The 23,857-nt window shown below is 43.2% G+C and overlaps 1 protein-coding gene and 1 pseudogene across 2 annotated transcripts in view; both read left to right on the top strand.

The window, feature by feature from the left end:
* Nucleotides 1–769: 769 nt before the first annotated feature.
* On the top strand, nt 770–12,032 carry tlr9 (toll-like receptor 9; the record flags this gene model as incomplete). Its single annotated transcript, XM_079273129.1, is given in 5 exon segments — nt 770–1,409; nt 1,929–3,054; nt 10,833; nt 10,836–11,219; nt 11,333–12,032. Coding segments are annotated over 5 exon segments (2,358 nt in total). The 3' UTR covers nt 11,540–12,032.
* A 3,505-nt stretch (nt 12,033–15,537) lies between these two features.
* LOC306780693 (ERC protein 2-like) overlaps nt 15,538–23,857 on the top strand; it is a 96,797-nt pseudogene continuing 88,477 nt past the window's right edge. The window contains exons 1-3 of the transcript in view: nt 15,538–16,392; nt 19,742–19,765; nt 19,888–20,655. The product of the transcript in view is annotated as an ERC protein 2-like (transcript). The remainder of the gene's footprint in view (nt 16,393–19,741; nt 19,766–19,887; nt 20,656–23,857) is intronic.

Below are 23,857 nucleotides of genomic sequence, written 5' to 3'. Positions count from 1 at the left end.
AATTTGCATCGCGCTGTCGTGTATAAATCCCCACAGACTTTCACTTCTGCATACACGTATCCAGTTTCCTGTCACTGCAGTGACCGTTGGATACAGTTGCTACATCTTTCCTCTCCCCACCTGGATGAAAGATTGCTTCACCTTGCTCCCGATGTGAATGTTAAGATACATGCTATACCGGTCATGGTAAGTAAGATACCATTTTGTTCTGCGATCAAAAATGCAATGCATCTCACTGTAAGAAAATTACATATGTCGACTGTTAAATTTTATGGACAAATGTGGCTGATTGACGAGGCTTAAAAAAAAGCTAACAGGATTTATTTACAGTTCGTAGCTGCTTTAACTGTAGAGTGTATATGATGATATTGATGAAAAGTGAGTGAATATGCTTGATATTTTGTAAAATGAAACATTAACAAACTGAAGTTAAGTTTTTTTTCTTTTTGTTTTTTTGTTTGTTTTCCAGGCTATGTTGAAAAATGTCCTCATCCTTTGTCAGCTTCTTCCATTAGTGAGGACCATAAATACCATCTTCTTCCCATGTGACACTGATCGGAATACCACCACAGTCGACTGCTACGACAGACCACTCAAGCATGTCCCCTTCATCAAGTCAACTACTGTAGTGTCACTCAATCTAAGTCGGACTAAGATACATCGAGTGGGGCAGGATGATTTGTCGGGTGTCCAAAACCTTGAAACTCTGAAAATAATGGAAAATTGTCAACCAGGTAGCCTGAGAGCTTTGGAGGACCGCTCGTGCAAAATGGAGATTCACTATTATGCATTCAAGAGCCTATTGGAGCTTAAACGTCTGTATCTGTCAGGAAACAGCCTCACCTCTATTCCCTGGTTACCTGAAAGCCTGGAGGTTCTTGACCTACAGAATAATTGCATCTTCAACATTGTCGACCCTTTAAAAACTCCAAATCTCGTAGAGCTCTTCCTCTCCAAGAACTGCTTTTATGCAAACCCTTGCAACCAGTCCTTAAGCATCAGCGAGAGGGTTTTCAGAGAGCTCCCAAAACTCAAAAACCTTACCTTAGGGTACAATAATCTCACCGCTATCCCTAAAGGGTTGCCACCCTCACTGCAGAGTCTAGATTTAAGAGAGAATATAATCACAGAGGTCTTGGCAAGAGCATTTGCCAACCTGACTCTCCTCACGTTTTTGAATTTGGAGTGGAATTGCCAGCGCTGTGACCATGCAGCCAGACCCTGCTTTCCCTGCCCACAAAATCTTCCGCTACGCCTACACCCAGACTCCTTCTATGCTAAGAACAGCTCCATCACCAGAATCAGCTTGAGAGGAAACTCCCTGAAAACATTGCCAGAGGGTCTTTTCCTGCCTTTGGAGAAATTAGACAGATTGGATCTCTCTGACAACCTGCTGGCATATGCTATACGTAACGGCACCTTCTTTGCCGAGCTGAAGGGCCTCACTTGGATTAGCCTCATCTATAACTATGAACCACTGAAGACATTTCAGGAACTGATCCTCTCCCCATATATTGGCAATATGTCTGGTCTGCAATGTCTTCTTCTGAGTGGTAACTTTTTCCACACGCTTTCAAAAGAGAGTCTCAATGTTGTGTCCAAACTACAAAATCTAAAAACACTAGAACTGAGAATGAACTTCATCAATAATTGTAGCTTAACAGCTCTGAAGCAGTTACCGCTTCTCATCAATATTGACCTCTCCCAAAACATGCTAAATTTCCTTCCCTGCTGCTCGAGTCCCTCCTTTGAGATTGAGGAACAAGAAAGCTGTCAGAACCAGAAGTTGTACACACATAATTTCCCTGACCCACCCCTGATGCTAATAGATCGAAAAGCCACATCTGGAAGTGATACCTGGGAATCCAACCATTCGAACAGATTGGAATCGTTTGAGGACAATGTGTCACAATTCCAATCTCTGTTAGACTTTAAAAACATTTTCTGCCGTGATAAACTGCTGTTTGACCTGTCTCAAAATGACATTTTGTCTATTAACAAAAAGGTGTTTTTTGGGATGGAAAATGCTGTTTGTTTAGACCTTTCCTTCAATTACATGAGCCAGGCATTGAAGAAAGGGCTATTTGAAAGCATGAACAAATTAGTTGTTCTCATTTTGTCATACAATAGACTTGATTTTTACTATAAAGACACTTTCAGTGAGCTTAAACCCACGCTGAAGGTATTAGACGTTAGTAACAATGAATTTCACTTCAAAATGAAAGGCATGGGTCATCGTTTTGAGTTCCTTAAAAATTTGACAAACTTGGAAGTTCTAAGTCTGGCAAACAACGGCATTGGGATGCGAATAGATCAAAGGCTGATCAGCAGCTCTTTGAAGTACCTCTACTTCTATGGAAATCACCTGGACATTATGTGGGAGTCTGATAACAACAGGTACACTCATTTCTTTCAAAACCTGACAAACCTTACCTACCTCGACATCTCTAACAATGATCTGAAGTCAGTCTCCCCAGAAGTGCTGTGTAACCTCCCAGGAAGCATAGAGACCCTTAGCGTCAGCGACAATCTGCTGAGCTATTTCCCATGGCAAAATATCTCCGCACTCACCAATTTATGTCACTTGAATCTTAGTCAGAACTTCCTCTATCATTTGCCTCTCAAAGTCATATTTGGAGCAAATTTCTCTCTCTTAGACCTCAGTCACAATCGCCTTAGTAATATTCCTGAGGATTTCTTCACGATGGCGAAATCCTTGCACTACCTGTATCTCAGCCACAATCAGATCAAAGCGTTGAACCACCAGTTTCTCCCTGCCCCCTTTAGAAATAGTAGTGCCCTCCAGAAACTCACCCTGCATGCCAACCCCTTTAAATGTGACTGTGATACATCCTGGTTTGCGGACTTCTTGAGTACGACTCCGGTACAGATTCCTTATCTCACCACACATGTACACTGTGATTACCCAGAGTCCCAGCAGGGCAAGAGTGTACTCTCTATGGACCAGCGTTCCTGCCAGGACATATATGGTAGCTTAGCCTTTGTCGTCTGTTCCTTCTTTGCTGTGGCGTTCACTGTTCTGCCCCTACTGAAGTGTAAGAAATTTGAGTAAAAAACTGTAGTTAGTAGATATAATAAAAGTGTTTAATAATTCATAATTAATAATTCATAGTTAGTCATAATCATAAGGGTTTTGAGAATGCATAATTAAGATAAACATAAGCATGAAACTTCTGCCAAGTGCAGAAGTATAACTTTTATTTTGAAGGATTATTATAGAAGGGTTTAAAACGTAACTGACAGTCATTGAATGTGATGATGAACTCAGAGCCAGACAGTAGAATACACTCCTGGAGGATAGCCAATAGGAATCGAGATAAATGGAGAGGAGGTGTTATCGAACAGATGTGGGAGGTTTAATTTAAGCCTTTTTCCTCTCTCGTGTCATGGCTCTCGGAGGACGGACGTGTTTTTCACCTGAGAAGCTGAGTTGAGGTTTTTTGCAAATGGGGTTTTATTGTTTTAATATGTCATAGGAGTGTACACTCCAATGTATAACTGTAATCGTGCTTACATCAGTGGAATTAAATTCCTTATAATTGTAAACCAGTTTGGGTAGCGTTATTATCGCAGCGTGTGTGTCGACGGCACAAAGCCGGCCACATGGCAGTCACATGGCTGGCTCCGGCCTCCCCTTTGTTATGAGGTAAAAATACTACCGTAACAAATTTGGCGAACCCCAGATGGGACAGTCTTGCCGGCCTCGCTGTGTGTGCTGACGGCGACGTTAGTCAAGCAGACAATCCTGGGCCCACAATATCGGTCGGCAGAGCCGTTTCATGAAATCTGTGAGTTAGCTATTAGGATCTTAGGGGAATCTCTGCTTGGCTAAGCGCTGCTAACGGCTAACGCTACGTTGCCGGTGGGTACGTTCCACGAGGGAGGCCATGTCCACTGAGGTAAGTACGATTTACTGTCTGAAGTATGATGAACTTAAGGGATTAGTCAAGAGTATAAGGATCCTAAGAATTAATTAAAGACGGACAGCGCTGTGTAAGTAAGTAAATCACCACATTGGAATCAAGCAAGCTGTGGTACGGGCGAAACTGCTTTGCTCATGCTGGGAGCCTCCTTCGGCCCAACATAAGTATTGTTAGGCCTGCAGATAGCTAGTTTAAAGCAGTTATGTAGCGAGGCGAACTGAGATGTTGTGGGCTTTGAGGGGCTTAGGTGTGCAAACCTTTGTGGGCTTAGTCCACGAATGTCGGGTCACGTCGCATAAGTTGCTTAGGGAGCTAGGCTAGCGGGAGTTAGCTTCTGAGGCCGCAGGCTTCAGGAAAGACACACTCGCTAGCTTTGGCTGTGAATATAATTAGTGGATCATGTGGTGATTCAGAGGGCGTAGAATAAGGGCTTTGGTGAAACTAGACAGACTGGGTGAGTGGTTTGTGGCGTTGGAAGTGAATAACTCGCGTTTCATATACGTAACAGTGAGCTCAGGTCCGGCGGAGCTAAAGCCCGTTAACCGGAGGTTTAAGGGTTAATAATAACAATAATACGTGTGACTAGTCTGTGTTTTAGCAGCGTGGAAATACGTTTAAAATGATGACTAAATAAGTCCAATAATACGTGTGACTAGTCTGTGTTTTAGCAGCGTGGAAATACGTTTAAAATGATTGATATTGCATGACCGCGCTGTGGGGAGCTAACGCTAGCTACGTGTAGCTCCGGCGTTGCGGTACGTTGTATGTAAAATAAGTGCTTATAAAATAAAATAACGGCTGGATTGAGAGAGGAGACAGAAGGCGTATGAGTGGAATTAAAGTGTGGGATTTTGGTGATACTTGTGTGTGCGTACGCTTTATCAGAAGCTCCGTTTTTTCGTTAGCATTGCGGATAGCATATCTGTAAAAAAGCCGGTTTCATGACAACTTCCGGTTTGGCGCAGAACAACTTCCGGTTCGGCGCAGACGGCAAGGCAAGTTTATTTGTATAGCACAGCTCAAAGTGCTTCACATAAAACCATTAAAGGCATCAAAACATAAGGCAAAAGAAAAGGAGATTTAAAAACAATTAAACAGAAGAAGGAGTAACTGCTAGTTAATGATAATAATAATATTAAACCTAGTGTTTTGAATCTGTCATTACATTAGTACTAAAAGAGACTGACATCTGGTGACTTAGAGAGACAATCACAGCATAGTTTTATGCCACCCAGTGGCTTCCTAGATAAATTACACAAAACAGTCTTAGAAATTCATTGTCTATAACCTTTGTGCTTACATCCTGACTTTAGTTTTAATTAAGCATTATAACTTTAGTTGTTGACTTTGGTTTTAATTCAGCATTTTAACAAAGATTAATGGTTTCAGTTGTTCTTCAATTCTTGAACTTAATTGTGATTCATTCTTGTGCAGACCAGAGTGTAAGTGCAGTTCAACAGTTTGACTTGCCTTGGTATTTCTGATTGAATATCTTGAACACAGTTATTGATTTTAAAGTTGAATTTAATATTTAATTGATTAATTATTCATTGTTTTTTTATTTCATTTTACTTCCAATTTTAAACCTTTCGAATTCTGATTTGGAACTGGATTGTGATTGTGATTCGGATTTAGATGTTGAGTTTGATTTCGGAATTCCAGCTTCAATTTTGGATTCGAGATTCCTTCACATATCCAGTATTGACTAATTTTGGTACATTTACTATTTTACATAGTTCCTAAGAATCAATATTGACACGGACGGCGCAACATATTTGAGAGATCGTTGACCTCTCTTACACTACAGACGTATGCTAACATTTACTGCTGAACTTTTGGCAGTTCTGTGTTTGTTTCAGTCAAGGTGTGTGGTTGAATGGGTCCAGATCTGGGAAGTGGAGCAGCGGATCCCAGTTTTGGAGTCAGCGGCCACACGCCATACAGCACAGAGGGTGAGTTGATTTTGATTCATGTGATGACAAGCATGCACATGTAATACACACATTTGAATACTCCTAGGCTGCATAATGTTTACATTAAAGAAGCAGAGTAAGGAAGTAGGAGAGTTGGTAAAATCCAACGGACAAGCTGAGTTTGTGCCATGGGGACATCGAGACATGGACGCACTGGAAAAGGCGTTGCCACCGCTGGCAGGTGGAGCCAATCCGTGGATCCGTGTCTTTGAAAAACTCACAGCAGCTGATAAATTGGCATTGGGAGACATCCGTGCCGTGATGATCCACACCGAAGGAACAGCCAAATTGAACATTTTGGAGGTAAGTACAGGAACGACCAACAGGGGGGATGAAACCCCATTTGACAACTTTCGAGGAGTTTTCTGGTCAGCAATGCGGAGAATCTGGGCCAAAAAACCAAAAACGAACTCTCTTTCGGGACTGAAGATAAAACCAGAGGAAGAAACCCATCAGTACCTGAGGAGAGCTGAAGAAGAGTGGCAGAGGGCAACAGGGGGGAGACATGACGGCAATGAAGCCACCACTGTAGTATGGCGACACACTGTGCAGATGGGCCTGCCTCCACCGGTACGGACAGCGCTGGGAGAAGTAGTAGGCTTGAGCAACATGAAAGATGCCATGTGGAGGAAACACCTAACTCACTACAACCAGCGACAGCTAACTGAGAAGACAAAAGGACAGGAAGACATAAAGAGCATGCAGCGGCGGCTGCTGAAACTTCAAATAGCGGCGGCTGACAGAGAGATAAGTAGAAAACATCTGGCCAAGAAACAGATGGCCGTAGACAAGGCTCAGGCCTCACAACAGCCCCAATATCCAGCTGCACCCCCGACCTCATACCAACCAAATCCAGCAGTACCAGCCCACACAGTGGTGTACTACCAACCTCCACCACATTATAGAGGCAGAGGACGTGCACGGGCATCCAACAGAGGCAGAGAATATGGAAGAGGCAGAGCTTACCAAGCAGGCGGATATGGCCAACCAGGAAACAGAGAAAACCCTGACAGGTTTGGTGAGTGCTACGTATGTGGGAGATGGGGCCATTGGGCCCGAGACTGCCCAAGGCAAATGGGAAGAGGAAGACAGATCAGTGCAGCACCACAACATGCTCCGTTCCCACCACAACATCAGCAGCACCTACGACCAGGTCCAGCTGGACCTCCTCCCATGAGACATCAACAGATGCCCATGCTGTCACCAGGACCATGGGGAGGTTCAGGGTATAGCCAAGATACATAGATGGTTGCCATGTGATCCCTTACAGCAGAGATATCGAGGTGAAGGGGGAATATGGTAAGGTGTCAAACATTTATGGTAAGGTGTCAAACATTTTTTGTAGATCCACATTTAGAATCGTTTTCAGTAAAGGTGCTACTCACAAATTATGAGATTTAATAACGTCATGATAAACCACAACTAGACTTGCTAACTCTAGAAATTGAGAAATATACGGGAGCTCTAACTAACATGAGCCGAGTGTTGTTTTCTCAGGTGACAAACGCAGAAGCAGCAGCTGACGAAAGGAAGCAGGCTGATGTGTCACCAGGCAGTCTGGTGTGGATAAAAGTCCACAAACGCAAGTGGAGTGAACCAAGGTGGACCGGTCCATGGGAGGTAGTATTGGCAACTTGACACCACCTCACTCACTGTGCAGCAGCGAAGGTAACAAGTGTGACACTCGCAGAGACAGGAGTGAACATCAGACAGGATAATTTGAAGTTAAAGACACCTCAAAAGAGGGTTTAGACAGTACTGAAGATGACGTTTTCCCCACAGTTTAAGCGAGGGCGTCCATTAGGAGACTCTAGGGTCAGTGGGTTATGGAAGTCTCTAATTACTTTCTTCCTGATTTCAGTAGCTTCCCTCTTAGTATGTGGAATTAACCACAGACAGGAACCAGATCACATGCATGACTACATCAGGATTCGACATTTAGCCTCAGTAGCTAATCAAACCGATCTTAGACCACGTAGAGAGGCTTATCTGACGACACTCACCTATGAAAATGTAACTCTCACTCTTACGTTCAAAGAAGGTACAACATCAACGGTCCAGGTCGACTTCTGTGAAGTCGTTTCCGGTCCCAGGTATGAACACATCTACGGGTGGATGTCCAAAACCTTGTGCATCATAACTGACGAGTGTGGGCCCGCCACAAATAAGTATGGTAAGCTGTTATCGTATCATAACTGTGATTGTGAAGATTGGGGATGGGCAACGATGAATACAGGTGGCGAGGGTTTAGGAAAAGACCCCAACCCAGGTCTTAAAGACCGACTAAAGATGTTAAATGCCCCAGCTTCTTATCACATGTGTAGAAAAGGGGTGGGTAGATGTAATCCTTTAAGACTTACCTTAACAGACCCAAAATTGACTGACGGAGGACTTTACGTAGTACAGGGAAAGGCTACTGATAGTCCTGCCCCACAAGGGCTCATTAGGATTATTGTTAAGCCTGTAAAAGACCAGGTTCGACATACGACTGACGCAGAGAATGAGGTAAGGGGTGGAAACCGGAATGGCAGATGGGAATTTATGGTGGGTACAATATACGGCTTCAAGCCAGTAGTACAGATTGTATTGTGTGTTTAGGATCTAGACCCCTAGCAACACCAGTTCCTTCAAGATTCAGACTCCTAAGTCCTGAATTAGTTGTATTTTAACTCTGTTTACTGATGACACTTTGCCCCTCCAACACACTTGTCAGAGGCTGCACTGGCATTACCCACCTGTAGAATATAATACCCCACCTCTGTTCAAAGTTACAGAGGGTCCATTTGATTGTATAGTCTCAGATACCGCTAAGGGCCCAATGTAGGTAGTATTATTGCAAATTAAAGCAAATTGTAGCAACAGTCACCTATATCTTGCCTGTCACTGATGCAACTTATGGAGAACTCATCTCTCCACGCCCACATGCTAACAGAAGATCCAAAAGAGATGCCGGCGGCCCGAAGGGGGCCTTTGATGACCAAGTGTACATAAGATGTCATAAGACTGCCAAGGGGGGTGTCTAATGACTTTCAAGCCAGAAATCAAATAGCAGCAGATTTAGAATCTGTTTTCTCTCAGAAGGTGATGATTAATAAAAATGTCGATTGGATCAACTACATTTACTATAACCAACAGCGTTTAGTAAACTTCACCAGTGACGCCATATCAGGACTGCATGCACAGCTGGCGAAGACTAGTTTAATGACCTTGCAGAACAGAATGGCATTAGAGATGATTTAGCAGAGAAAAGTGGCGTGTGCCAGATGTTTGGGTCTGCGTGCTGCACTTTCATTCCGAATAACACAGCTCCTGATGGATCGGTGACCAGGGAGCTGGAGGGACTGACAGCACTCAGCCAAGAGCTAGCAGACAACTCTGGTGTCACTGATCCGTTCACCGACTGGTTGGGAAGTATGCTTAGCCAGTGAAAACATACATTTTTGGCAATCGTAATTATTCTGTGTGCTGTCATCATAAGCCTCCGAGTTGTCTGTGGATGGGGGTTCCCGTGCATCCGTGGACCTCTACAGGGGTTTATTGTTTCACCGATGAGCCAGACACCAGTCCAGGGCAACCAATTATGTGTCGGGGATGAGGGAGAATTGGAGCTTCTGATGGCCACAGTCTAGATGAGGCCACCAGCGGTGCCATAGCGGAACTTCACAAGCGGTTCCTGACCATCCTCTCGGAGATCCTGAAGGACCTGATAAAGGCCCAGATGGACTTCTAACACATCCGGTGAGATATTGGAAATTTGGGAAATAGACTGATTGTTCTGGATGAGTAATTTGAGATTTTATTTTTAATTAATGGGTTATAATGGGATTTTAGGGTGTAAAGATTAAGAAATGTAATTTTGACAGGTGTAAAAGAACAGTCAAGGCTTCTCAGTATGTGTTCTCTAGCCTACAGGCTGTATCCTGATCCTGCCAGCCCCAAGACATGGAAGGCAGTGATTTTCAACGCAGTCGATCTTTTCCTTTGTTACGGATTCTATCTTTCCCTTTTAAATTTTCCTTTTTGTCTTCCTTTTACGGACTCAATTTTTCCCTTTTTTACGGATTAAATTTTCCTTTTTCGTCTTCCTTCTACGGACTCAATTTTGAAACGAACTGAACAGAAATACTTGAAATGATATCTGTGTGCATGAATTGTTTGCCTCTGTTTAGATAGATAGGAAGCCTCTCCCTGGATTGAGTAGGGGGGAGGTCTCCAGGGACATTTGAAAAACTAACTACATTCGAGTAGCTAACTCACAGTGAACTGTGAGTTAGGGGGGAATTGTAAGAAATTTGAGTAAAAAACTGTAGTTAGTAGATATAATAAAAGTGTTTAATAATTCATAATTAATAATTCATAGTTAGTCATAATCATAAGGGTTTTGAGAATGCATAATTAAGATAAACATAAGCATGAAACTTCTGCCAAGTGCAGAAGTATAACTTTTATTTTGAAGGATTATTATAGAAGGGTTTAAAACGTAACTGACAGTCATTGAATGTGATGATGAACTCAGAGCCAGACAGTAGAATACACTCCTGGAGGATAGCCAATAGGAATCGAGATAAATGGAGAGGAGGTGTTATCGAACAGATGTGGGAGGTTTAATTTAAGCCTTTTTCCTCTCTCGTGTCATGGCTCTCGGAGGACGGACGTGTTTTTCACCTGAGAAGCTGAGTTGAGGTTTTTTGCAAATGGGGTTTTATTGTTTTAATATGTCATAGGAGTGTACACTCCAATGTATAACTGTAATCGTGCTTACATCAGTGGAATTAAATTCCTTATAATTGTAAACCAGTTTGGGTAGCGTTATTATCGCAGCGTGTGTGTCGACGGCACAAAGCCGGCCACATGGCAGTCACATGGCTGGCTCCGGCCTCCCCTTTGTTATGAGGTAAAAATACTACCGTAACAGAAGCATCTCTATGGCTGGGATCTGTGGTATTGCTTACAGGTACTCTGGGCAGGACATAAAGGCTACTCCCAGCTCGCTGGTAGTGATTCGCATCATCACTACGATGCTTTTGTGGTGTTTGACACCCAGAACCGGGCTGTGAGGGATTGGGTCTACAATGAGTTAACGGTCAATCTGGAGAACGCAGGTCACAGGAGGTTTTGTCTCTGTTTGGAGGAGAGGGACTGGATTCCTGGGCTTTCATGTATTGAAAATCTACACAATGCTGTCTACAGCAGTGTGAAGACCGTGTTTGTGCTGTCCAGTGGTGCCACTGGTGGTGAAACAGTGAACGGTGTGATCCGCCAGGCTTTCTTCATGGTTCAACAGCGGCTTCTGGACGAGAAGGTTAGTAAAATTGACTTTTTATTTTCAGCATTTTGTGGGTGTGACTCTTATCCCGTCGGAGTTGTTGCCATGTTGTCACAACACAAAATTATCTGTGATTTCCTCCAAATAAGGTGGATGCAGCTATGCTGGTTCTGTTGGATGAGATGTTTCCCAAACTGAAGTACCTCCAGCTGAGGAAACGGTTGTGCAGAAAGTCTGTGTTGTCCTGGCCGAGAAACCCAAGGGCTCAACCCCTTTTCTGGAACCGAATGAGAATGGCATTGTCATCAGATAACCTCCGATTCTATGACAACATGATGAGTGAAAGTTTTATATGACTTCCTTTCAACTGCTAATAGAGAGCACTTGCAAAAAGCCCTTGTTAAGAATATTTCCATTGCATAATTTTGACAAACCTCCTTAATTGCATGTGTCACATACATAATGATACAAGGTGGATGTTTTTAACATGCAACTACCATATATATGTTTTTAGATTAAAGGTCATATCTATGGGATTCAGAGTCTTAACATAGTGCAAACAACTATTTGTACAGTAGAGATATAGTGAAGTTGTGGCTACTTGTGCAGAGAATGCACTTTAACTCTGTGTGTGTTGTAATCCGAGGTTCTCTGTGCTTTGTTTACATGCCGGGCTGGCCACGCTTGCATTTGAGTCTCTCTGTTGTGTTCCACTGTCTAGCTAATGGCCGACAAGCCACCTTACTGCTGTTAGCACCATTAGCTGCTACCTGCTGGCTCAGTGTGTCCATGTGGAGGCAGCATATATGCTCTGAATTCCGTATTGAGTACCTTTTAAAATGTAACCACTCTTCCATGCGCTGTAAATATTTTACTTTTTTTTATTCTGTTGTTTTTTATGTAACAAAATATGATGTTGATTCTTTAATACTTGACTAAGTCTTTAGAGAGCTTGGGCTGTGTCGGGATATGTTGTTGGCTGCAAATCAAGACACTGTACATTGTATATAGGCATTAATATTGGAATATACAAATAAACTTGACTTGATTTCACTAGAGTTCTATTTCAAGTATTTCAAAGGAGTAATGTTATACTTGTGGAAAACACACCCCCACCCACAATCTCAAAGTTTCACTTCTCTTTTGTTAGATGTTTAGGAGGAATTGAAACTGATTGTGTACAGGTCACAGACAATTGCGTTCTCTGCTTGCACCCATTCAAAGTTAGACAAGTCACCTGTCATTTCTCAAGAAATTTAAGGAGGAAACTTGGGCCACATCTGGCTACAGCAATTTGCAGGGCAAGGAAGCGCTACATAAGTAATTATGCAAGCTCCTGACCAGAATATACAATTCAGTGATGAACGACCGATGTGCATGCACGAAAGCAAAAACACCTAATTACTAGATAGATAGATATGTACTTTATTTATCCCCAGGGGGAAATTTGTAAGAACTATTTAAGAACTACTTGTGGACTGGGATCTCTGTTTCATTTTTTATCTCGTGGACCGGGAATTCCATCTGACAAAACTATCACTTTTCTGAGAGTGAAACTGGCAACATTATTCTTGTTCATCTTCTGGGTGAATTATATTTAGTGCATGAACAGTGACCTGAACAGCTGCAGTCTCCTAACCTTCTCAAAGAGCAACCGAGAGCCCCGCCCAGGTGCACAGTTGTCAGCATATTACAGCCTGTGGCTAAATCCAATCGTGGTGTAATTTTATGTTATTTCACATGTATCAGCTTCTTATAGCCCTGTAAACTTGCATTTATGGCGTTAAATGTGGCTATGACTGTTATGGTAGGATGTCTGTTGCCTGATCTGTATAATAATTAAAATAAAATTCCATTTTTTTTTTTATTTAATTGAATTTACTCTGCACTCTATATTATATATTTTCTCTATATTTTTATTTTAAAATTTGGCTTCGTGTACATAAAACCTTTCAAGTGTCATGTAGGTGCCTAAGAAAACAAAAAGAAACCCTCCCATTGTTGCTGGTCGTGCTGCCCCACCACGCCGGTCGCGCACGCGCCAGCTTGGGGAGAGCGCGCCCACGCGGACCCGATGGCAGGACAGGTCATGAGACAGCTGAGCCGATGAAATCATGGAGCCTGCGCCGAGGTCGGACACTGAACGGTTGTGACTTCATGGTGATGGAGAGTTGCCTGCCCGGTAAGCTGGAGCACACCTTGCGTGCACATCTGGACGTTGTGGCATCATTTGAAAATATTATTTAAACAAATGAAACTGCATTCAATTTGTGTGGCAGATTAATTATTATGTAAGGTTCTAGCTCGAAGTCGTGTAGCCGTGTGCATATGAGCAAGAAACTAATCCTTCATGCCGTGGTCGTAGTAGAGTTATTCGGGCGTCTGTGTCCAGGCTGCGTATAGTCGCATGCACAAGGACCGTTCCACTCGTGATGATGCAGCCTACTTTATAGCTTGTCCCTTAGGGTGGCTGGCCGCTTTTTGAACTGAGGGAGGCAAATGTAATTATGTAAATTAAGGAGTTAGTTTGGGCGGTGACTCGAGTTTTCTCTCCGCGGCAACAGCTGGATGCCAACTCACAAGTAAGTGCAGAGGCTTGAGGCGAAGTGAGACTCCTCTGTTTCACCACTTTCGTCATTTTATTTAGTATTTTAATCATTCGTGCTTGTCTTTTGCCAGTATGGCTTGACAAGGAGTTATACAGCTGCGTAAATTTAGCGCGTTCCCTTCGAAACTGACCGAGACCTCCATCTTAATGCAAATTATATATATTATATGAAGCAAAGCTTCAATAGTAGCAAGCCAACGTGTTCGCGGTTTCCTTGTTTTAAATGGTTTACCAGTTCATCTTTGTCATTATATTTTAAATCCTCATTTAAAAAAAATGAATTGCACAATTTGTGTACCGAAATTACTCGCAGACTTGATGGTGTCATTGCTGCACAAAAAGCTAAAGTCATTGTCTCAAACAATGATGGATAAGTGATTGACAGCTATGTTATGACTGACAAGCAGATTTAACCAATCTATCAGCTGCATCGTGACTCAAAGCACCCAATCCTCTTGGATTAGAGGAGGGATTATGATTTGGATTTGCCTCTGCTTTGCGGACAGTCCCCAAAATCTGGTCCACCATGGACTGCGTTGTGCTTACTTTGATTTCCCGGGGATCATTTTTTACCGATTTATGTATGGCTTTTTTATGATATAAACATATAGTACATTACTGTCTATGCTGATTGTGTCCTAATATGGGCACACTCTTAACATGCTTGACTAGTCAAGTATGATTTACCTAAATTACAAGTGCCTCCTTTTGTCCATTTGTAGTGGAATCCTATGGTATTCTATGGTAGGTATAACGTCAGACAATGAGCTTTGAAGTATGAGGGATGGCAGATAAGGCTGCTCTTCCAATTCCCTCTGCAGTCTGCATTATAGCTCAGGTCCCCTCAGTCCTGAGCAGACATTAGAATCCATGTGCTTCATGATGGTCTAAGATTGAGTGCTGTCCTTGGTGCTGAAATGGACAAGTTGGTCCCTCTCCCTGTTTTTTCTTCTTTCACCATCCACACCTGATTAGCTGAGGCACAGGTCTTTAGTTGATCAAGACCTGGTGCATTTGGCCACTTCTGAGTGGAGAAAGAGGACACTACATCAAGAATATAGTTGTGATGCACTACATAGCTGTCTGTAACTGGTTCTCTGGATGATTCAGTGCAACAAATATTCACTCTTTAGTCGGTCAGGTCTTAATTATTTGTAGAGCTGTGTAGCGAACACAAAATTGGCATCGTTGATCAGATTTCTAGGCTTGGTTCCTTACTCTTATTATTGATAAGATGGTACGTGATTTAAATTATAATTCTGCCAATTTTAGACCATTTGTTTTATGAAGAATTGTTTTCGAGAAAGGAGTTCTGGAGAAAAACGTCTTTATGTTGCTCAAAGTAACAAAAAAGTTATTTTGGTATCAGATTGATCCTTATATTGGCAATAGTATAATAAAATGATACCAGCCCGATGAACCATGTATGGCGTTGTCTCAATATTTGTCATTCTTTTCCCCGTTTAGAATCCATGATGTCCTGCACTGTAGCTGAAACCACAAGACCTCTGGCCTTTTTGTCTGGGAGCCCTCTAGCCAACAGTCACTGCCATTTTTTTCTAATAGGACTGACTGAGACTCAGCCTCAAGCCCTGAATGATCAAGAATGGACAGGTGAAAACGTAGAGGCCGAGAGGTGGCCTTTATTCTAAACCTTGTTTTCCATTCTGGTTCCACAAAGGGATATGAAAATATTCCCAACTTTAACAGTCTCTTCTTAAAGGTCAACTTTTGCCATATAAAAAAATGCCTTTAAACATTAGAGCCAAGCCAGCGCACAGCAAGCTGTCGGCTGGTCCAAAGAGTAGTGGGCACACTGATGTCAGCGCATCTCATTCACGCTTTTCCACATCCCCCAAACAGGGGAAAGGCAAACAGGCTGTAATTTCTGCACCGGGCTCCCGCTCGGGGCTAGAACCAGGCTCCGTGTCAGGGAGTGGGCCTGCACCAGAGTCTAAATTGGCTGGAGGTCAAGGGTCGGTGTCAAGGCCAGGTTCAAAGATCAAACCTGGCACAGCAGCAGACAAAGGAGCAACTCGTGGTTCAGCGACAGCTCCAGGGGGTAAAACCCTATCTATGGAGAACATCCAGTCTTTGAGTGCTGCCTATGCAACTTCAGGCACCATGTACCCCTGTGAGCGAGATTCCTTGGAACCCTCTGGCGGGTATCCCAAAGGCACCATGACGCTGGGCAGGAGCACCAGCCGCCCCTCCTACACTAACCGAACAACGGCCATGGGCAGCACCCCAAACATCACCTCCTCTGGCCTCCATCCCCCTTCAGACCCCTACGGAGACCAAACCTTGCACCCTGCAACGACTTCCAGTCTGCGCCGCCGACATCCACAGGCCCCTGATTCGGCTGGACGCGAAGACGCTCCCTCGTTTGAGCTCCAGTCTCAGCTGAGGGAGCTGCAGAGGGAGAATGACAGCCTGAGGAGAGAACTGGATGTAGGGAGGGACGGAAGGACGGGCCCCAGCATGAACAATGTCAACTTCTGGAGCTCAGATGTGAAAAGAGACAAGGGGGTTAGGCGGGAGGGGGGAGGGAGGACCTCGGTTTTGAAGGACCCGTACAGGACTAATCAAGACGACTCGCAGGTGAGAAAAATGACAAATTGAAGTTTGTTTCAAAAATGAAGAGAAAATTCTGAAATGACTGTGAGCAAAACACAAGCAATTTCATCTTTACAACTTCAACAGTTCGTCACACCAGGAGTCTTTATTAGAAAAGATCACATCTTTCAAATGGTGCAAATCTCATTTTGTTGACTTGCTCATCTCCTCTGTGCATCATACCTCTCACATCATACCTTTTGTTCCCGTCTTCAAGGTTGCTTAGAAAGGCTTCTGTGCAGTTAATTTGTCGAGATGCTTGCCAGGCTCAGCGCTGTCTGTGTTTCCAAGGGAACGTGCCCTAGTGGCAGCTATTCAGCAGGCTGAGTCAGATTTTGAAAAAGCTCTCAGCTTCTCCTGAAGGGATGGTGACCATTCTGTCCTGTGCCACCTCTCCCTGGAGTCTGGCCCACTTAGTCTGAGGCATTATCCATCTGTCTGTCTCACTGCATAGCTGCTGTATATCAGTTCTTTCTTTGTCTGTCTTGCTTGTCTTTTCTATCTCACCGAACCTTCTGTGTCACCGTTTGTTTTTGTGGCATTTTTACTTCCTCGTGTGTCTGTGTCTGTCTGGTGGAAAGATATAATTGTTCTCTGGATATATATTTAATCCTCTTTCGCACTATGCAGCTTGTGTAGTTTCTGTTGAATCTACTTATTGCTAACTCTTGCTCTTCGTCTCTCACACAATTGTGCAAAAAAAACGTAACATTGCTTTCATTTTACTCCTCCCTCCTGTAACCAAGGAGCTACCACTAGTATTTATAGCTTTCTCCATCTCACATTGTCATACAGTGTGAGGACACTGTGACGCCCACACACTTCCTGTGATTTTAACACAATAAAAACATAAAGTTTGTAAATGAATAACTGTTTTCATTCAGGAACATAGTAATTGTTCTGTAGCTTTATAGAGTTTCCACTGATACATGTTTCTCAAAATGATTTCTTAACATGCAGACTTGTATGCTGCACGAAGAGCTGCATTTACCACCAATCCTTCTCTTCCGTAAGAGAACATGCAGGTACACCAAAAACTACGCACACTACTTTTACCGCCTACAAAATGTCAGAGGGACTTCAGTAGACTTTATAGACATTACATGTCTTTGCCACTGAACTACTGGTGTTGAGCTTCTCGTGTCTGTAGCATTAAATGGAGCAAGACGGTCAATGTTACCAGTCTCGGTGTGTCTGCAGGCACTTGGCCCTGACTGTGATAGATGGATGTGTTTGTCTCAGTTCTGCTCCTCCAGGCAAAGGACCCATTCAACGAGAGTTGTACGTGTCGGCTCATTGGTCTCTCCCACACCAACACGCTCACTTGGACTGCCTTTTCTGCTTTGACCCTTTTTCTTCTTTTATCTTTGTTCATCCACTTAAACCACTCACAGTAAAGAATCTGTACATTTATGATCCCATAAACCTCATGGACACAATCATGAAAGCATATGCGTAGAGAATATATTGTAGGTTACTTAAAACAGAATTCATTCATTGAATTAATTTGAACAATTCGCTGTGTTGTTGCTCAAAACATAATTCATTACAAAACATTATAATACTCTCTTACTCCCCCCTTTCTTACAGATACACACATCTAGGGATAGTTCAGCTCCTGCTGATAATGATCAGGAATTTGTTAGCAACAATTGCTCATTAAATTGTTACCAACCCCTTTTGTCTCTCATCTTGGACCTTAACGGTCTCTCAGAATGTTTACAATCCCATCATATAAACTCAGAAAGAAGCCCAGTTTCTTTCAATTACTTGCTCACTTTGATAACGCAATACCTCATACCTCATGCAGAAGATGTTGTTCAAACTCCTATCTGCTGTCACCTTGCTCTCCCTTATCACCTCTATCTGCCATTTATCCTTTCAGATGATCACTTCTCCATTTCCCCTGTGTTTTTGCCCCTTGAGACTCACTGGGAAGAGTTGAGTCTGACAAGACAACTTTGTAATTAGCATAAGGAATGTCACCTTTTCTCTCAGCTGTAATGACCAGAGCTGTCCCCTAACCATCTGTTTGTTTGGTGTACGTGTGTGTGTGTGTGTGTATGTGTGTGCTTGTACATATGTATTTGTGTCTACAGTCTTGGCTGTGTGTGTTTGTGTGGAGGATTGTCCGCCCACTCTGACTTGATATTCAGTGCTAGCTTGTTGCATTGATTATCCATGCTCACCCTCGCCTCCCTCCTACGTCTCAACTCTGTGTCCTTGGCGCTCTCCACCTTCTGGACTCGAGCAGAGGAGTAACAAGATTTAAAGAAAAAATTGTAATATCTTCGCACAGATGAAGAGATTAGTCATTTAACTTCCATTTTGAGTTGTGTCAAACAGACCTTTGACGTAGTCTTTGTTGAGGACAATGCTGTGTTTGTGCGTGTTTCTGTTTCCTTGTGCCTTTTCTTACCCTGCTCAGTCAACCATCAAGAATGCTCTGTGTGTCCCTGGTTTCAAGCTCAGAATGAATTTCCATTTGCCAGTCAGAAGAGCTGCAAGATGTAAATGTAGCTGTAAATCAGCATTTTGTATTTTGTAACACTTTGCACTGCAACAAATGCGGCGAAAGCAGGAATGCTGAGTGAAATGTATTGTCCCCAGCACCACTCTATTGGTGCTCATTTGTGTCACTCAGTAATTAATTGTTCAGGTGATAAATGTGTTGACAAATCAATCAGTAATTACATTAGTACCTCTTCAGCCCATCGTTACAAACGTTGTGCAGACATTGTTCAAACCAATAAAATGAATTCATTGCAAAGCTCTTCCCAAGGCTTTTATGTATCACACCATGCTGCACGACAAGGGAATGATTTATTTACTCAGAACTGAACCTTTGATTATTCTATTTCATTCGTTCGTCCACTGGTTTGAAAATGGAATAATTGTATTCTTGATTCATTATTGATTTGTCAGTTTATTTATAAATTGATTAGTGAGTGGCATTATTGGGACCACATACGCCTCATTGCACTTAGGCCAGTAATTGTTCTGGTTCTCTCTGAGGTCATTTTTTATTGTTTTTGATTTTATAAATCGCTAATTTCTTTTCATCGGAAAAAACATCACACTTTATCTTGACCCATTCTTTGATATTCACCTCCAAACAAACTCACGTCATTTTAGCTTTGAGTACCTTCTAGGTTTTCTCCCTGTGTTTTGAAGAGAAATGACCCCCCCTAGTGGCAAAAGCATGTAACAATCTCCCAACAGCTTGCAGTAATCTACATAATGGTTTGGTATTTATGGTTTATATATTTAATCTTCTTTCTATTTTACTTCATGCGTGTGCATGTCTTTCTTATGTCACATCTCGCTGCTGCAGCCTGGGGATATAAGAAGAAACAAGGTCTGTTTTATGTACCACACTGTATATTGTTTACATGAATGTGTCATCTTGTGTTTATTCATTTTTAAATGTGTTTGTGTACTTATTGAATGAACGTTCGCTTAATCTTTCTCTCTTTGTAGCAGCTTCCGTTGACAGTTCAGGAGCTTCAGGAGGGGCTGAAGGCTCACAGAGAGATGAACAGTCGCTTGCAGCAACAGCGACAGCAGGGGAACTCCGGCTCCAATCGAGAACTCCATACAAACCAGGACCACCGAGGGGGGCTCAGCCCCGGCCACAGCCCCAGACAAAGCTCCAGCAACCTGCACAGTCCTGGGCCGAAGAATAGCCCGAGAGCCAGCCCATCCAACACCTACAATCCCAGGCAACAGGAAGCTGATGTCATCATTCACAGCCCTGGTTATGGCTGTAACACTGCAGTAGCTGCGCAGGGAATCAGCCCTGCCAACAGCCTTCAGCCTGGGCCGAAGAACAGCTCAAATCAGCCCTTCTACACTCCTAGCCAAGGTCCGGTGGTAGCACCCAGCTCTGGTTCACTCCGGCCCTGCAGCCCCTGCCAGGTGCCTGGGTGTGAAGGCTTCTCCTCGCCTCCTCCTATGGATCCATCAGAGGAGAATTTCTTCCGGCTCCAGTCGGAGCACGAGCGGCAGGCCAAGGAGCTGTTCCTGCTGAGGAAGACCATGGAAGAGATGGAGATGAGAATCGATTCTCAGAAACACACTCTGGGCGCCCGGGACGAGAGCATCCAGAGGCTGCTGGAGATGCTTCAGGGCCAGGGTCAAGGCCATGGTCAAGTTCAGGGGACCTGGGGTCGAGGACAGCGGACAGGCATCATAACCATGGCAGCGCAGGAGGCCGAAGCTCTGCTGGAGAACATGCACGTGAGAGAGGTGGGTTTTTCTTCCTCATATTTCTGAGGGCTGCAGGAGGTGAATGGTGATACTATAGATGAACCATTCATCTGTAGTATCAAAGTGATGTGACGGGCTGAGCAGTATGTCAATATTTACTCGGTTTTTGGTAAAAAAAAACAAATCATAAAAACACAATCTTGATGCCTGTGTTGACAATGCAGAGCAATATCCATGTCAGATTTTACTTTACCATTTTACTAATGGTTGTGAAAATACTCGAGAGTGACTTTGACTTGCCATCACACAGCCAAGTGCATGATGGCTAAAGCATGATTTTTATAAAAAGATAAATATAAATGGTTTCAAGTGATATTTGTTTTCTATGCCGTCGTCCAAACATATTGTAATTTGCATATTAATTGATGAGATTAATTGACAACATTTTGCACTGCAAATATTGTGCATTTTGTATGTGCGTGTGTGTGTGTTATGTAGAGTGGTGAGTAGAAAGCTGCTCAGCAGGTCTTATCAATGGTCCAGATTAACATGCGGAGAGCTCTAAGCCTGTTCAGCCATGCAGTTTTACAACACAACTCTGTTTGTTTGTGTTTGTGTGTGTGTGTGTTCCTGGATATGCACATGCTCATATGCTGCTGCTCATATGCTGCTGCTCATATGCTACTTGTCTGTGCGTTCAGCATAGCCTTTGGCAGTTATTCCACAGCATGTGGCATGCATTATGCTTGTTGTGCATTGGAATTAAAAGCTAATTAAATAAGGTGGGAAAATGATTGTAGTCCATAAAAAATCAGTTTCAATACAAGAAAAAAACATTTTGTTTTGGGCATGCTCATACTACACACTTTCCTCTTTTTTTCTTCTTCTTCATGGGCTCAATTTTAGTTTTATTTGAATGAGAATTCAAAAACACCAGCCCTCCATTGAGCTGCAGTGTAGCACAGGAGTGTCTGTATCCTCTGTAGGAGGGCTCGCAGTGGCTCTGTGCTCCTCGTTCCTGCCTTGTTTATTTTTAACTCCTAAACCTTCTTAGCCTTTAATTTCTCTACCTCTCCGTCAGTGTGTGTGTGTCTGTGTGTGTGTTACATGTCTGTGCATGGCTCTGCTATTGTTTGTGTCATGATGTTCTTGTTTTTCCATCCATCTTGTTTGTCTGGCCAGTTACAGTGATTGTGTGTGTGTGGTTGTGTGTGTGTTTGTGTGGTTACGTGAGCACGCGTGCACATCTGGGGCCTGTCGGCTTAGCGTTTTTAGCGAGGACACTCCCTCGCCGAGCTGCCGGTGGCTGATGGGATATCCACCTGAGCCGGTCACTGTTATGATTTTGTCAGAGGGGAGCATGGGTGTTTCCCCCCATGCTAATGCAACCACTGCTGTGCATGCGTGCACTTGTGCGTGTGTGTAAGGGACCTAACCATGCTGTGTGTATAAGAGGTGAGTACCTGTTCACACACACTCTGTGTCCTGTGCTATTTTTAACTACTTGACAGCTTAACACATACTGTGGGTGCAATGGAGGAAGAGGGGGTGAGAGGGAGAGATGGGAGAAAGGAGTGTTTTTCTAAGGTAAAAAAAACAAGCTGTGTTTGTCTGAATATTAATGTATGATTAATGAGGGAAAACACGCTGACCGCCCTGACTGAAAAGAGAGGCGATTGTTGTTCTTTCGTTTTTTTCCCTCGTCTCCTTCTGGCCTCCTCTCCTCTGAGGTTGAGATGGTGTGATGGAATCGGTGTATATGTGGACTATATATGCACATATATATATATATATATCTTTAACAAGGGTTAACACTATGCAAGTTAAATTCAATATTTTAATCATAGAACAGGTTAATAATAATACAATGCCAGTCCCAAAATCATTGTATTGAATCAAAATAGTTCCTTATAATTGAGCTATCCTCCAATTGGATTGCAGTGAAAAGACACTGTCAGACACTTTCAACACTTATGTGTAGAAAACATTCAGATTTGAGGGACTGAAAATGTCGTTTATTAACATTGTGGTGAAGAATACTTAAATTGTCTGACCGTTTGATGTGGTTGTGGTTGGTGTGGAATTTGCGTGTTAAAGGTTGGGCTGAATTCAGATTTATTCGAAGGGTTTCTCTGCACTCACTTAACTGTAAGAAGCAGCCTGATTCATGTGAAGGCCTGTTGCCTTTGTTGAAACATAATTTAGCCCTACACTTGCACTTGTCATGGCTAGTGAAGGCAAGCCAATGATGGTATGTGCAGCTATTGCCTCTATTAGGGGGCACTACTCTTGGCTCTTTTGATTAGCTCCAAAGGAAACCAGCCCAACTGCCTTTCATTACCGTGCCCATTACTCTCCTTTAAATGACCCAGCTTGTTTAGCTTGAGCTGGGATAATAAAGGCCTCCATTTTCAGTTCACCTCTGCTTTTATTTATCCTTCAAACATTCAAACATGGCTGAGGGTTGAAACAGGGTTCTTGGTATATTCTTTGCTGCTTTGAAGAAAACTGACACCTTAAATGTGTGGTTTTTATTTTTTTTACAGTAAGGAGTAAGTTTAGGAGATGCATGTGAAAATGTATGACGCAAACTTGGCTCTCTCGCTTGTGTTTCAAATAACAGGTATAATGTTTACGGAGACATTGTTGGAGTACTAGCAATGTCCACAAAGTGGCAGTATTCTATTAGAATTGAACGAGTCTGATGTGTGAACTGTGAACCATTATGTGTGATGGTGAACACACACACACACACGCTGAGAGGCATAAATCTGGGCCTAATCGGCTCTCCCCAGCTGCCAGGTCCCTGTGGACCCAATAATAACAGCCTCACCACTGGTCTGTTCCTGCACAACCCTGACCTGCTGCCAAGGGCGTGCACAAACACATGCACACTCTAACTGTGAGATTTTGACTTGGAGATGGCATATTGACTTTCCTACATATCATACTGCAGATTTCACATGGTCCTTGGGGGCTCTGGATAGAGTTAGGTCCCCTCCATATACAGTCGGGGACCTAACTCTATCCAGAGCGGGAGCGGGACCACTGAGTTTGTGGCGTCGATCTAGTGTTGAGAACTTAAAGGCAAAGCACTTATGGTTCCCCTGTTTTTTCTACAGTATGACTTACTTCAGAAGTCCTGTCGCTGTTTTTGGCAAGCCTTCACTGTCTGCACCCGCATCCTCTCTCAAACATTAATGAAACTACAGAAATGTAACTGTTTAAAAAGATGTTGTGC

This window comes from Melanostigma gelatinosum (assembly GCF_949748355.1).
Source record: "Melanostigma gelatinosum genome assembly, chromosome: 8".
NCBI classification, from domain to species: Eukaryota; Metazoa; Chordata; class Actinopteri; order Perciformes; family Zoarcidae; genus Melanostigma; species Melanostigma gelatinosum.
This window is presented reverse-complemented; position numbering and strand designations above follow the sequence as displayed.